Source organism: Pan paniscus, chromosome 6 (assembly GCF_029289425.2).
Source record: "Pan paniscus chromosome 6, NHGRI_mPanPan1-v2.0_pri, whole genome shotgun sequence".
NCBI classification, from domain to species: Eukaryota; Metazoa; Chordata; class Mammalia; order Primates; family Hominidae; genus Pan; species Pan paniscus.
In genome coordinates this window covers 119,096,691-119,111,035 of record NC_073255.2, presented here as the reverse complement: position 1 = coordinate 119,111,035, position 14,345 = coordinate 119,096,691, and the positions used below count along the sequence as shown (strand labels likewise).

The 14,345-nt window shown below is 53.5% G+C and overlaps 1 protein-coding gene across 2 annotated transcripts; it reads right to left on the bottom strand.

Moving 5' to 3' along the window:
* Nucleotides 1-7,935: 7,935 nt before the first annotated feature.
* Nucleotides 7,936-13,337, bottom strand: TRIM56 (tripartite motif containing 56). Of its 2 annotated transcripts, none has more exons than XM_034964638.3 (3): nt 13,169-13,337; nt 11,576-11,729; nt 7,936-11,432 (listed from the first exon to the last, which is right to left on the bottom strand). In XM_034964638.3, exon 3 carries the CDS (start codon nt 11,429-11,431, stop codon nt 9,164-9,166), a length of 2,268 nt encoding a protein of 755 aa, XP_034820529.1. In that variant the 5' UTR covers nt 11,432; nt 11,576-11,729; nt 13,169-13,337; the 3' UTR covers nt 7,936-9,163. The 2 variants fall into 2 exon arrangements, with proteins under 2 accessions (XP_034820529.1, XP_063462145.1); XM_063606075.1 differs by having other exon boundaries at nt 12,769-13,303.
* Between the last annotated feature and the right edge of the window lie 1,008 nt (nt 13,338-14,345).

The following is a 14,345-nucleotide window of genomic DNA, read 5'->3' as shown; positions in this document are numbered from 1 at the left end:
GTAATCTCAGCTACTCGGGAGGCTGAGGCAGGAGAATCACTTGAACTCGGGAGGTGGAGGTTGCAGTGAACCGAGATTACGCCACTGCACTCCAGCCTGGATGACAGAGAGAGACTCCGTCTCAAAAAAATAAATAGAAAAAATAGAAAAGGGAAGGTATCCACAGGTGCTTGTTTGGCTTCCACAAACCCCAAAACAAAGCCCCACGTGGTGGGCACAGCCACCATGACCTGGGTCCCTCATGTACTTCCTGCATATCATACCTGCGTGTGCCCAGGTGGAGCCCTGCACGGGCCAGCATGGGCCAGATCACCTACTGGTTCCCACCCAGAAGGTGCATGCTTCTGCAATGTCCCCAAGGAATCTGTGTGGCCACCCTGGGAGCTACCTACCATTGGGTGGCTTTGATGACCTGATTTCCTTCACTATCTGGGCCTGGTTGTTAAAGGTTCCCTGTATCCAGCCGGGCGCAGTGGCTCACGCCTGTAATCCCAGCACTTTGGGAGGCTGAGGCGGGTGGATCACTTGAGGTCAGGAGTTCTAGACCAGCCTGGTCAACATGGTGAAACCCCGTCTCTACCAAAAGTACAAAAATTAGCCGGGCGTGTTGGCTTGTGCCTATAATCCCAGCTACTCAAGAGGCTGAGGCAGGAGAATTGCTTGAACCTGGAAGGTGGAGGTTGTAGTGAGCCAAGATCGTGCCACTGCACTCCAGCCTGGACGACAAGAGCGAAACTCCGTCTCAAAAAAAAAAAAAGGTTCCCCGTATCCATAAACCCTTCTGAGAAAAGGTTCCAATTTTTCAAAAGAACTTTATTAAGAAACAGAGGAAAGATACAAAATTCCCATCTGAGAAAGGTTCCCATTTTTCAAAAGAACTTTATTAAGAAACACAGAAAAGATACAAAATCCATAACCAAAGGAACTGAAGAGTTTACAGCACACTGGGTTTAGCCCATGGCAATGTAGAGAAATGGGCTGGGCTGGCGCTCAGTCACTAGGCACCGATGTCCTGATTCCTCGTCTTTGACCCAGTGTCCCTTCGTTGCTAAGTCAACCAGTTCTAACTTTCTCTGGAGACAAGTGAGGCTGCCCTCCCAAACCTTCCCAAACCTCCTTCCTAATGTCTTTATACACAGGCCCTCTTCCATCTGGTCTCTAAGATTTCTCACCCAGCACCTCAGGTGAGATCTAGTCTGATGTTGCTGTACTTTGTATACTGCTCCAATCACAGGAGTCTGCAGTTTCTAGAAAATCTATTTTTGCTCCTGTCCTGATCCATTTCATAAACTGCATTCACAATCCAGTTGGGTAGTCTAATTTTGCTACCTTTGGTCAAGTTACCTACTTTCCCAAGTCTGCATCTGAACTTGGTCTTTCTCCTGCTAACAACGTATTCCTAGGTACTCTCTCTGGCAGTTCTCTGCCCCAGTTCATCCAAGACCTTCTCCCCAGTACAGAAGTCCGCACCCCTTTCCAATCTCCCACTTAATTTATGGGATAGCCCTAGTTCTCTGCTTACCTTTCAAGGAGAGACAATCAGAGACCTTGATCTTGGCACTCGCCTGTTCAACCCGGCCCAGCTCAGGTCAGCAACCTCATCAGTTTCCTTGCAAAACTTTTGACTTCTGCCTTGGACTTTCGCCCCTTAGAATTTTATTTCTGCAGATTTAGAATATGGCATTGCTTTATAGATACCGTAATAATAAGGCTAAAATAGAAGGAGAGCTACTCCCTTTCCAAATGATATTTTCTCTAAACTCTCAAAAGATTGGGCAACTCTTGCCATTTTTCACTTTTTCTAAATGTCTACCATTATGGGTCCTTAACTAATATGGTCTGATTCTTAGCTGGCTTTTAAGAATGGCATTACATTTCAGCAAGCTGGCCATTGGTCCCTTCTATTCCTGAAGTCACTGTTGTGACTTCAGATAAGGCTTCTTCAAGTAACTGCTGGAAAGCAAAACAAAATGGTCTCCTCTGAAGGAGAAGCTGATTTGCAGAAAGCTCTACTCGGGTGTTCCAGAGCTTTCACTCACAACACATGTACCTAACATCCTCATACACGCTTATGCTGATGGAGGGGTATCAGGTGGGTACAAGTCAGTTGAAACTTTTCCTAACCAACACCTTGTATTTGAGCTTTATGGTGTCCGAAATACTTCTCTACATTTCTCATCCAGTCCTCACAGCAGCTCTGTGAAGTGGGCATGTGGATGTCATTATCCCAATGTTACTGATGTACAAACTGAGGCTCAGAGAGGTTAAGGCACTAGACCAAGATCACACAGCTGTTTAGTGCAGAGCCAGCACTCAACCCAGGTCTCTGCTCCCTCATTCTCTTCCCATTTCTTGACACCAAGAATACGAAAGGTTTTCTACTTCCCTCTTCCCTATCCAAACAGGATTTTCTTTTCACTGGTCCATCCACGCACAACCTAGTCAGTTCCGAACAGGAAAAGGAACAATTTATCAAGTTAATTGTCACAATCCCCGGTGTGGTGCAGTGGGCTGGGGTAAAACATTTTGCTGTATCTTTCATGATTTCCTGATTTCTCTCTTTTTTTTTTTTTTTCTTTTTGAGACAGGGTCTCACTCTGTTGCCCAGGCTGGAGTGCAGTGGTACGATCTCAGCTCACTGCAACCCCTGCCTCCCGGGCTCAAGCGATTCTCCCACCTCAGCCTCCTGAGTAGCTGGGATTACAGGCATGTGCCACCACGCCTGGCTAATTTTTGTATTTTTAGTAGAGATGGGGGTTTCACCATGTTGGCTAGGCTGGTCTCGAACTCCTGACCTCAGGTCATCCACCCACCTCAGCCTCCCTAAGTGCTGTGATTACAAGCGTGTTCCTGGTCTCTTTGTATCTGCGATATAACTGGGAACTCTGCCTTAGTCCTGAGCAGGGCTTTCTATCAGGTCCCCAGGCCACTCAGTTACGGTGTTGGAGATTTTACCTCCAAATTATGCTCAATGCAACACTTCCCATCCATGTTTCTCATTTTTCCAGTGTCCTTTGCTGCTCTAGACCCCCTCACCTCTTTACGAAGAAAACTTAATATTTCCCTCCATCTTACAATGCCCTGTGGATTCTTACAGCTTCCCGAGAAGCCACTTGGCGTCCCCATCTCTAGGGCGCCTGTGGGACTATCTTCTTGCAGCCAGGTGATGTTTCATTTCTGAAGGTCTCTATTGTTTTGCCCCCTGGGTGGGCCACATGGCTAGAATCATTTCACCAGCCAGGACCACTGCCCATGGCTCCTATGCAACTCCGGAGAGCTGCTGTTTCCACCCCAAGGTGTGCGATCCCCTACAGTACACGGTTCCCAGTTACCCCCTCCACATGCACAGAAGCGGGACACCCCGATCTCATCTCTCCCTCTTTTATCCCCCCCTTAGGAAACCAGGTTTTGCTCTGTCACTCAGGCTGGAGTGCAGTGGCACAATCAGAGCTCACTGCAGCCTTGAACTCCTGGGCTCGAGCAATCTTCTGCCTCAGCCTCCCGAGCAGCTGGGACTACGGGTGCATGCCACCACCTCTGGCTAATTTAAAAATTTTTTTGTAGAGATGGGGTCTTGCTATGTTGCCCAGCCTAGTCTTGAACTCCTGGCCTCAAGACATCCTCCCGCCTTGGCCACGCAAAGTGCTGAGATAACAGGAGTGACCACTGCACCTGGCTCAGTCTCATTTTTTTTTTTTTTTTTTTTTTTTTTTGACGCGGAGCCCAGCCTTGGGAGGCAGGTGCTGAACCGTGTCCACAGTGCCCCCTACTGGAGATTCCCCACAAGCCGAGGTTTTGGAGGTGGGAAAGCTTTGGAGAGTCATACCAGTCTCATCCCTGTCTAGATAGTAATTCACTTCACAGACATTCACTGAGCACCTACTATGAGGTATCACAGTGCTGGCTCTGCAGACAGAGCTGCAATGAAGACAGACACCATTCCCTGCCCCCCTCCCCCCGCCCCCATGTAGCTGATCCCTATTCTAGTTGGTCCTGTAGAAACTCCACTTGGTTTCCAGTTGGTCTGAGTTATTTGGTGAACTCAACAAAACTTCCCCCGCCTTCCAGACACTCCACGATAATTTGATCACCTGGCAGGGGGGACCCCGACCTTTGCAAACCTTCCCAGAGCGGTTCCTTGGACTGCCACCCTGCCCCAATGGCCCTGCCTCCTGGCTGAGCCCCGGCCGGGTGGGATCCTCCTCCCTGGCTCCTGCCTCTTCTCTCATAGGACAATCTCATTCATTCTGACACCTTCATTCTCAAACCCAGTAGTTATTGAGTGTTACTTATAAAGGTGTATTTCCTTGAAGCAAATAATCAAGCATGTATGTTATGTAATGGATAATAAAAACTGAAGTAGAAATGTACACGTATGAATAATAGCACACAATAATGAAAAACAAACAAAAAACAAAAAAAACCCCAATCTCCCAAATTAATGACTATTTACAAATTCCGAACCTATTTCTACTCAGTAATTATTTAGACAGATGTTTTCCTCGTTACTATCACTATTTGATCATAATTCCTGATTCTCCGTTTTTGAGGATTATGACTGTATCACATAACTATTTCTTCTCAATAGTTTTCATAGTTGTCATACACAAAGAAAGGCTCATTCCCCTAATAAACCACAATCTAGTTAGCTGTCACCCTGCAGCTGAACAGTTTCCAGTTCTTGCCTGTAATATACAGAGCAGCCTCAAATGTCTGTATGCAAATATTTTTTCTCTTACATTATTTTCCCAGAATGTATTCCCCAAAGTGAGACAACTGATTCTTATAATCATTTTTGTCATTCTTGCAAAGTCTAGCCAAATTATTCTCCAGGAAGCATCATTTTTATAGTGCCAGGAGTCTATTTCTCCACAAGATTTCTCACCCATTTATTTAACATTTATTTTTGACCACTGCAAGTGGATTTAATTATTTATTTATTATTTTTTTGAGACAGAGTCTCACTGTGACACCCAGGCTGGAGCGCAATGGGGTGAACTCGGCTCACTGCAACCTCTGCCTCCCAGGTTCAAGCGAGTCTCCTGCCTCAGACTCCCCAGTAGCTGGGATTACAGGCATGCGCCACCACACCCGGGTAATTTTTGTATTTTTAGTAGAGACGGGGTTTCACCATAGTGGCCAGGCTGGTCTCGAACTCCTGACCTCAGGTGATCCACCCACCTCAGCCTCCCAAAGTGCTGGGATTACAGGCATGAGCCACCGCGTCCAGCCTTTCTTTCTTTTTTTTTTTTTAATTATTATTATTTTTTATTTTACTAGTCCTTGCCTGCATACATTTCCTCCAGGGTACAGAGCTTATGTGGTTCTTTGACCAAATACTGTTCTAGTCACTGCATGTATTAGAGACCAAGGCTTTCCTCGTCAAATCAATTCTGCATGGTTTTCCCATCTTCTGGTTTTCTTTTTTTTTTTTTTTTTTAATTTTTTATTGATCATTCTTGGGTGTTTCTCGCAGAGGGGGATTTGGCAGGGTCATAGGACAATAGTGGAGGGAAGGTCAGCAGATAAACAAGTGAACAAAGGTCTCTGGTTTTCCTAGGCAGATGACCCTGTGGCCTTCCACAGTGTTTGTGTCCCAGGGTACTTGAGATTAGGGAGTGGTGATGACTCTTAAGGAGCATGCTGCCTTCAAGCATCTGTTTAACAAAGCACATCTTGTACCGCCCTTAATCCATCTAACCCTGAGTGGACACAGCACATGTTTCTGAGAGCACGGGGTTGGGGGTAAGGTCATAGATCAACAGCATCCCAAGGCAGAAGAATTTTTCTTAGTACAGAACAAAATGAAGTCTCCCATGTCTACTTCTTTCTACACAGACACGGCAACAATCTGATTTCTCTATCTTTTCCCCACCTTTCCCCCTTTTCTATTCCACAAAACCGCCATCGTCATCATGGCCCGTTCTCAATGAGCTGTTGGGTACACCTCCCAGACGGGGTGGTGGCCGGGCAGAGGGGCTCCTCACCTCCCAGAAGGGGCGGCCGGGCAGAGGCGCCCCCCCACCTCCCGGACGGGGCGGCGGCCGGGCGGAGGCGCCCCCCACCTCGCTCCCGGACGGGGCGGCTGGCCGGGCGGGGACTTACCCCCCACCTCCCTCCCAGACGGGGCGGCTGCCGGGCGGAGGGGCTCCTCACTTCTCAGACGGGGTGGCTGCCAGGCGGAGGGGCTCCTCACTTCTCAGACGGGGTGGCTGCCGGGCGGAGGGGCTCCTCACTTCTCAGACGGGGCGGCTGGGCAGAGACGCTCCTCACCTCCCAGACTGGGTCGCAGCCGGGCAGAGGCGCTCCTCACATCCCAGACGGGGCGGCGGGGCTGAGGTGCTCCCCACATCTCAGACGATGGGCGGCCGGGCAGAGACACTCCTCACTTCCTAGATGGGATGGCGGCCAGGAAGAGGCGCTCCTCACTTCCCAGACTGGGCAGCCGGGCAGAGGGGCTCCTCACATCCCAGACGATGGGCGGCCAGGCAGAGACGCTCCTCACTTCCCAGAGGGGGTGGTGGCCGGGCAGAGGCTGTAATCTCGGCACTTTGGGAGGCCAAGGCAGGCGGCTGGGAGGTGGAGGTTGTAGCTAGCCGAGATCACGCCACTGCACTCCAGCCTGGGCAACATTGAGCAGTGAGTGAACGAGACTCCGTCTGCAATCCCGGCACCTCCGGAGGCCGAGGCTGGCGGATCACTCGCGGTTAGGAGCTGGAGACCAGCCCGGCCAACACAGTGAAACCCCGTCTCCACCAAAAAAATACGAAAACCAGTCAGGCGTGGCGGCACGCGCCTGCAATCGCAGGCACTCGGCAGGCTGAGGCAGGAGAATCAGGCAGGGAGGTTGCAGTGAGCCGAGATGGCAGCAGTACAGTCCAGCTTCGGCTTGGCATCAGAGGGAGACCGTGACCGTGGAAAGAGAGGGAGAGGGAGACTGTGGGGAGAGGGAGACCGTGGGGAGAGGGAGAGGGAGAGGGACCTTGGTTTTCTTTCTTTCTTTTCTTTTTCTTTTTTTTTGAGATGGAGTTTCATTCTTGTTACCCAGGCTGGGGTGCAATGGTGCGATCTCAGCTCACTGCAACCTCCACCTCCTGGGTTCAAATGATTCTCCTGCCTCAGCCTCCCAAGTAGCTGGGATTACAGATGCCCGCTCCCACTAGCTAATTTTTGTATTTTTAGTAGAGATGGGGTTTCTCCATGTTGGCCAGGCTGGTCTCGAACTCCTGACCTTGAGTGATCCACCCACCCCAGCCTCCCAGAGTGCTGGGATTACAGGCTTGAGTCACCATGCCTGGCGCTTGGTTTTCTTATAATCTTCATTATTCTTTGCTGTGCCTACCTTTGTAATTTGTAGATAATGGAATGTGTCCACCCGGACTTTGATGATGTCCCGCATTGTTTCAATAAACAAGAAATGGTTTTCCCAGAAAGGGATTTTCTTTTCCCTCTACCTATGCCCTGCACATTCCATCTGGACTTGTCCAAAATCCCTCTGGTTCCCACAAATGCCCCACTGTCCACAGTCCCCACATTAAGACCCCCTTCTGCCATCTCTCAACAGCCCCTGGCTAAAAACATTCTCCAAGCCTACTTGCCCCCTCAATTCTACCACTGCCACCACTTATGAAAAGGTCCGGTGGTCACAGCCCACCTCCGACGGGTTCCTCCCTTCTGGTTTGACACCTCTATCCATCGCAGCCCCATTGCACCTTCTAGGTTTTCTTGGCACCTCCAAGTTCCACTTGGCCTGCAGGGTTTAGCTGTTTCCCCAGCAATAGTGGCCCACAGAGGACAACCTTCCTTCACCCCCTAGTTCAGCCGAGTGAAGGCCAACATATCTCAAAAGGAATTTTGCTGGAAAATGAAGAGAAGGCAACACATAGACCCTGGGAAATGGAAAGACACCGAAACAGAAGCATTGGAGCCTAGAGATTTTTCTATCCTATGTACCTCTTCCCTCAGACTGGCTCCGTGGCTGCGTGGAGGACTCCCCTGCTCTGACACTCATAACTTGTTATTTATTTATTTATTTATTTATTTATTTATTTTAACACTTGATCTTAGCTGAGAAGTGATGGATAACCTGCTTTTTCTGTTGTTTCTGTTTTTTTTTTTTTTTTTTTTTTTTTTTTCGAGATGGGGTCCGGAATGCAGTGGTGCGATCATAGCTCACTGCAGACTCAAACTCCTCGGCTCAAGGGATCCTCCCACCTCAGCCTCCTGAGTAGCTACGTTGAAAGGCATATGCTACTACACGCAGCTAATTTTTAATCTTTTGTAGAGATGGGGTCTCTCTATGTTGCCCAGGCTGGTCTCAAACTCCTGGCCTCAAGCAATCCTCCTGCCACAGACTCCCAAAGTGCCGGGATTATAGGCATGAGCCACTGCGCCTGGCAGAGCCTGGTTTTTTTTTTAATACTTAATCTTAGCCAAAAGGCTGAGAAGCGATGGAGAACGTGGATTTTTGGACGTGAATTCTGTTGGGTTTGGTTTTCCAGTAGCCTATTCTCTTCGCAGCCTTTGAACCTAACACCTCTTTGGCCCCAGCTGCTGTCTGCACTTGCAGACCCTCCCGCAAGCCCACCCTGTACTACCGCCAGGGGATGCCGTGATCACAGGAGCATCCTGCCTGTGGCTGGCAGAAGAGGCCATTCATTGCCCATTCGAAATCTCAGGCCTCCTCTGACTCTGTAGGACCCTGTGCCAGTCCAAGGGGGGCCGGGGTCTCAGCTCTGTTCCACAATGCACACGCCTGACCCACCCTGGGCCCTTCTTGGCCCCAAGACTCTCCCTCGGCTACTCTATCAGGAATGGTTTTGAAGAATGCAAAGCAGGACAGGCTCACAAACCTCAGAAACCTAAACTATATAGCAGCGGCGGTGGTGGCAGCAGCCACCCACAAAAAGCAAGAGGCAGGTGAACTCCCAGCATCCCCCTCCACCCACCTGCCTCCTCTGCTTCTGAGAGTTAAGGTCACGCCACCACCTTGGTCCCTATTCTCACACACTAGAAGACGGGTTAGCAGTTTGGCACTCCATGTTGAAAAGTTGCCAACCCCTGCCCTTCAGGAAAATGTCCTCGGCCTCCACCTCCCACGGACAGCTCTGCCTCCTTCCTGCCCTCTCCCTCCCCCCTCCCTCCCACCCTAGTCCTAGCCCCTTTAACTGTCCGGAGAACGGACCCGAAAGACGTGGATGGTCCCGTTACTGAGGGACACGACCAGGTACCTGCCATCCACCATGGTGGTAACCCGGGGCTTTTCCAGGCCGTGGTAGGCTGTCAGGAAGTCTCCAAGGAGGGACCCCTTCGGGTCCAGGATCACCACCTTGTTGACTTCTCGAAGGGTCAGAAAGATGTAGCCCTTCTTATCCACAGACACGGAGCCCGGCTGGCAGCCATGCAGGCCTGGCCCCTTGTACTCCCCAACCACCTGGCCCAGCCCATCACAGATTACCACACTATTCTGCTGCCAGTCCGACCCCACGAAATGCCCCTGGGGGCTGGTGGTCAGAAACACCAGCGCCCGCAGGCCCCGGCTGGCCTTGCCCCCAGGAATGAACCGGGTGGCCAGGCTGCCTTCCATATTGTACACCTCCACGTGGCCCGCCACGCTGACAGCCACGCGGTCCCCGCTAGGCAGTGCCGCCACCGCGTGGCTGGCCTGGGAGAGGCTCAGGGCCCTGCGCCACTGCACCTCGCCGTCGGGGTTGATGAGATAGAGCCGTGCGCCAGCGGAGAAGGCCACTGCGCTCTGCAGGGCAGCCACGCTGCAAGGGGAGCAGCCCTCAGGGACCGGCACGGTGCCCTTGTAGTCGCCGTTGAGGGAGAAGCGTTTCAGTGCCCGGTTCTGCTCATCTGCCACCAGGATCTCCCGGGGACCGAAGGGACAGAGCCCAGTGATCCGGGGGGACCGCTTGTCTCCAGGCATCCGTGTGGGGAAACTGCAGTAAAAGATGGGTCTGGGGAGGAGGCCAGAGCCGTCCAGATTCGGCCCCAGGGCTGGGCTGGGCTCCCGGGAAATTGACTTGAGCCTGCCTTTGAACTTTTTCTTCTTGTTGGGTCTGCCACCCCTGTGGGGCTGGGGTCCTCCATCCTCGTGGGGTGTCTGGGCCCTGTCCTCCTCCAAGGTCTGGGCTCCCTCTTCTCGGGTTGTCTGGGCTTTTTCCTCTTTTGGGGTCTGGGCTCCATCTCCGGCCTGGGGCTGGACTCCACCCTGTCTCTCAGTCTTCGGCTCATCCTCCCTCCGGCTCTGGCTCTCCTCACCTCCCTGGGTACCAGCTCTGTCTTTCCCACCATCCTTCTGGGGCTGCTGCTCCTCAAAGGACAGCCGAAGAAGGTGGCAGTTCTTGTCCAGGAGCCCAGGATGGAGCTCCAGCTGTGGGAGCAGGCAGGGGGCCGGGCCCGGTGCCCAGGGGCAGCCCTGCAGCTGCCTGAGCCGCTGCGCGATCGCCCCTTCCAGGGAGAGGATCTCGGCCTCTCGCCCCAGGCTGAGTACCCGGCGGGCGAAGGCGGCTGCCGCCCTGGCCACCTGCTCCCGGCCCTCAAGCTCTGCCAGCCTCTCCCGAGCAGCTTCTTCGGCAGCCTCCACGTGGGCTCGTAGCTGCCCCAGCACCTCCTGCTTCTGGGCCAGCAGGGCCCGGAGGACGCCCTCAGCCGCCTCCTCCACCTGAGTCCCCACCCGGGCCGCCTGCTCCCGCAGCCGGGCTAGCGCCTCCTTCTCCACCCTCCGCGCCGCCTCCAGCTCCACCAGGTTATTGTCCACACCGGCCAGCAGTCCCTCCAGGCCCGGCCTCCGGGCACGCACAGCCTCGGCCAGAGGCAGGCAGGGGTGGTCCAGGTGGGGGTCTAGGCGGCACTCTCTGCACAGCAACTGCGAGCAGGGCTGGCACAGGAAGCGCAGTGCCTCCCCGGGGTGCTGGGGACACTGGGCCGCTTGGCGCTCCCGGGCCTCCTCATCATACCACCCGGCCCTGTAGCCCACCAGGTCCACCACGCGGTGGGTGTGGGTCTGGCGGGTGCAGCGGTGCCCGTCGGCACAGGCCTGGCACAAGTCATCGGCACAGTCCAGGCACCGGGCCGTGGCCGGCCCCCCGGCGCTGGTGCCACCCACCAGGGGACACAGGGCACAGGCTGGCTTCCCGGCACGCAGGTCTCCACAGGCCCGGGCCTTCACCAGGTCCAGCAGCCCATTGACGAAGAAGTTGGTCTTAAAGGAGGCCACACCCTCGGGCGGCACAGGCACTGTCTCGCGGCACTCGGGGCAGCGGACACGGCCGCCATCCGCCAGCTGTGCCAGGCAGTCTTGGCAGTAGGTATGCAGGCAGGGCAGTGTCTTGGGTGCCCGCAGCTGCTCCAGGCAGATTTTACAGGCCAGGAAGTCGCTGCTCAGGGCCTCCAGGAGGGAGGGCGAGGACCCGTGGGAAACCATGCTGCAGGCAGAGGCGTCAGGATCAGAGTTGAGAAGGCACCTTCACCAGCTCACCCTCTAGCTTCTACCGCCCGTCCTCAAGCCCCACGGATCCCCAGGGCTAGGGGCTGACCCAAATGGCCGGGAAGGAACCTGAGGTCTCACCTGAATGGCCAGGAACTTCCTTCTAGTCTTCTGAGGCCTTGGGCCACTTGCTCTTGAGCTAAGGAGCTGCCCTCCTCCTTCTCCTCCTCCTCCTCCACTTCCGTGTGTACATCCAGCAAACATAAAAATGTCAGTGCTACTTGTTGGGTCAGACCTGTGAGAAATGACAAGACCAGGAGTCCCTGGCCTTAGCTAATAATCGAATCCTCAGTGTCCCCAGTCCACAGGCCTTTTGGCAAATGTGGTGCAAGCCCTCCTGTGTGCACAGGTACTGGGGTCCTGCTGTATAGGGTGCCAGGGTGCGAGGAGCAGGCAGTAAGGACACAGACGGGGATCCCAGTGGGCAGAGATGCCTAGGTCCTGCCAGTTGGGGTAGGATCTTGCAGTAGCTTAGGGGGCTTTAATCCTCCAAGCCCCATACACCTGCCTTCTTTTTATTTTATTTTAGTTTTTAGCAATAGGGTCACCCTCTGTCACCCAGGCTGGAGTGCAGTGGTGTGATCGTAGTTCACTGCAGCCTCAAACTCCTAGACTCAAGTCTTTTGAGTAGTTGGGAGTACAGGCATGTGCCACCACGCCCAGCCTTTTTTTCTTTTTTTTTTTTTTTTGAGACAGAGTCTCACTCTGTTGCCCAGGCTGGAGTGCAGTGGTGCGATCTTGGCTCACTGCCACCTCCACCTGCCAGGTTCAAGTGATTCTCCTGCCTCAGCCTCCCGAGTAGCTGTGATTACAGGTGCGCACCATCACACCCGGCTAATTTTTGTATGTTTAGTAGAAATGGAGTTTGGCCCTATTGGCCAGGCTGGTCTTGAACTCCTGACCTCAGGTGATCCGCCCTCCTCGGTCTCCCAAAGTGCTGGGATTATAGGCGTGAGCCACCATGCCCAGGGGCCCAGCCCATTTTTTAAAAATTATCACTTTTTGTAGAGATGGGGTCTTGCTATGTTGCCCAGGCTGGTCTCCAACTCCTGGCCTCAGGCTATCCTCCCGTCTCGGTCTTCCCAAAGCATTAGGATTACAGGCATGAGCCACCGCACCCGCCTGGCCTTACACCTGTCTTCTGCTAGACCTGGGGCAGCATCGCGGGTGGTGGAGGCCCCACTTTCTGCATTTAACAGTTTCTAAAGCGGATTCTGGAGTGGGCAGAAAAAACGCTAGGGGAAGGGCTGGTCCCCTTCCCGCTGCTGGCTCACCCTCTGATAGACTTGGCCTTGGCTTATCTCCTGGAGTCCTGTTCTTTTAGCTTTTCCTGCTGAATGCATTCCAGAAACCTCTGGAGGGAGGGAGTCCTGAGCTCCTGGCACAGTGGCTGAGACCTACTTGTTGGGCAGACTAGGTGGAATGTCCCCTTTTCTGGAGCTGGGAGGAGACCTCAGAGAGTGGGACGGGGTCTTTCTTGCGGGGACCTGTGGCCACAGAGCGGGAGGGAGGCGAGTGCAGTTTCCCTCCTGCCCTCTCCTCCTGCCTTCCGGGTGCCTCTTCACGCCCTCCCTTTCCTTCCCTTCCTCCTCCTCCCGCGCTCTCTCTCCACTCCCCTCCCCCTACTCCCTCCGCTCGGTCCTTCCTATAGCTGTGCCGCCCCCCACCCCTTACCTAGCCAGAGCTGATCTTGACCTCTAGGATGGTGAGGGGGCCTGGGGCCTGGAGGCCGCCGTTGCTGGGTGCCTGGAAAAGAAACAAAACTGAAACTAATTGTACTTGTGGTGCAACTTCCGTCCCAGCCAGGGACACACCGACTCGACTCGCACAGCCTCAGGCCCCGCCTTCCTCCCCACCCGGCCCCGTCCTCTCCCTCCAAGGCCCCCACCCCGGCAGGCAGATGGCAGGCTTGGGCTGGAGTCCACCAGCCAGGTAGGCCTGTCAGTCCAGCCTCAGGGCTAAGTGTGTGTATGTCACAAACAGGGAACTACCTGAGGGCGGGTTCTCCGAGTAGAGGGTGGAGGGTCACGGGGTTTATTTGTGGGAAGAAATGAGAGCTCATCTGTGATTCAGAGACCAGGGTAACTAGACACATGGCCTCAGGCCGGGTCTGCAGATTTGCTAACACCTCAGGCAGGCAGGTGCCTGCAAAGCTTCAAGAGAGGCCTTTCATTCCATAAACCGTTGCTGAGCTGTAGGAGAGGCTGTGGGGGATCAGGTAAGAAGCCTCTTGCTGAGGGAACAGCACAGGCTTCCTGGAGAAGGCATCAATGAGATGAGTTTAAAGAAGGCGGGAGGATTGCTTCAGCCCAGGAGTTCAAGACCAGCTTGGGCAATATGGTGAGACCCAGTCTCCATAAAAAATTCACTAGCCGTGCATGGTAGCGCATACCTGTAGTCCCAGATACTCAGGAGACTGAGGCAGGAGAATCACTTGAACCTGGGAGGTTGAGGCTGCAGTGAGCCATGATGGTGACACTGCACTCCAGCCTGGATGACAGAGCAAGACCCTGTCTAAAAAATAAAACAATAAGAGGGCATAGAGAGCTGGAGAACACTGAGAAGAATGTTCCTGTTCCAGGTACTGGGAGCAGCAAGGGTACATCCCCATTTAGGATGATGTGTGTGGAGAGGATACGAGAGTGTTGGCAGAGAAGCCTGCATTTTATCAAAAAAGACAAAAGAATCATTGCAGGAGATTTCCCTCAACATTTCACGAAAAAATAATTTTTATTTTGAGACGAAGCCTCGCTCTGTCGCCCAGGCTGGAGTGCAGTAGTGTGATCTTAGCTCACAGCAACCTCCGCTTCCCAGGTTCAAGCGATCCTCCTGCCTCAGCCTCCCAAGTAGC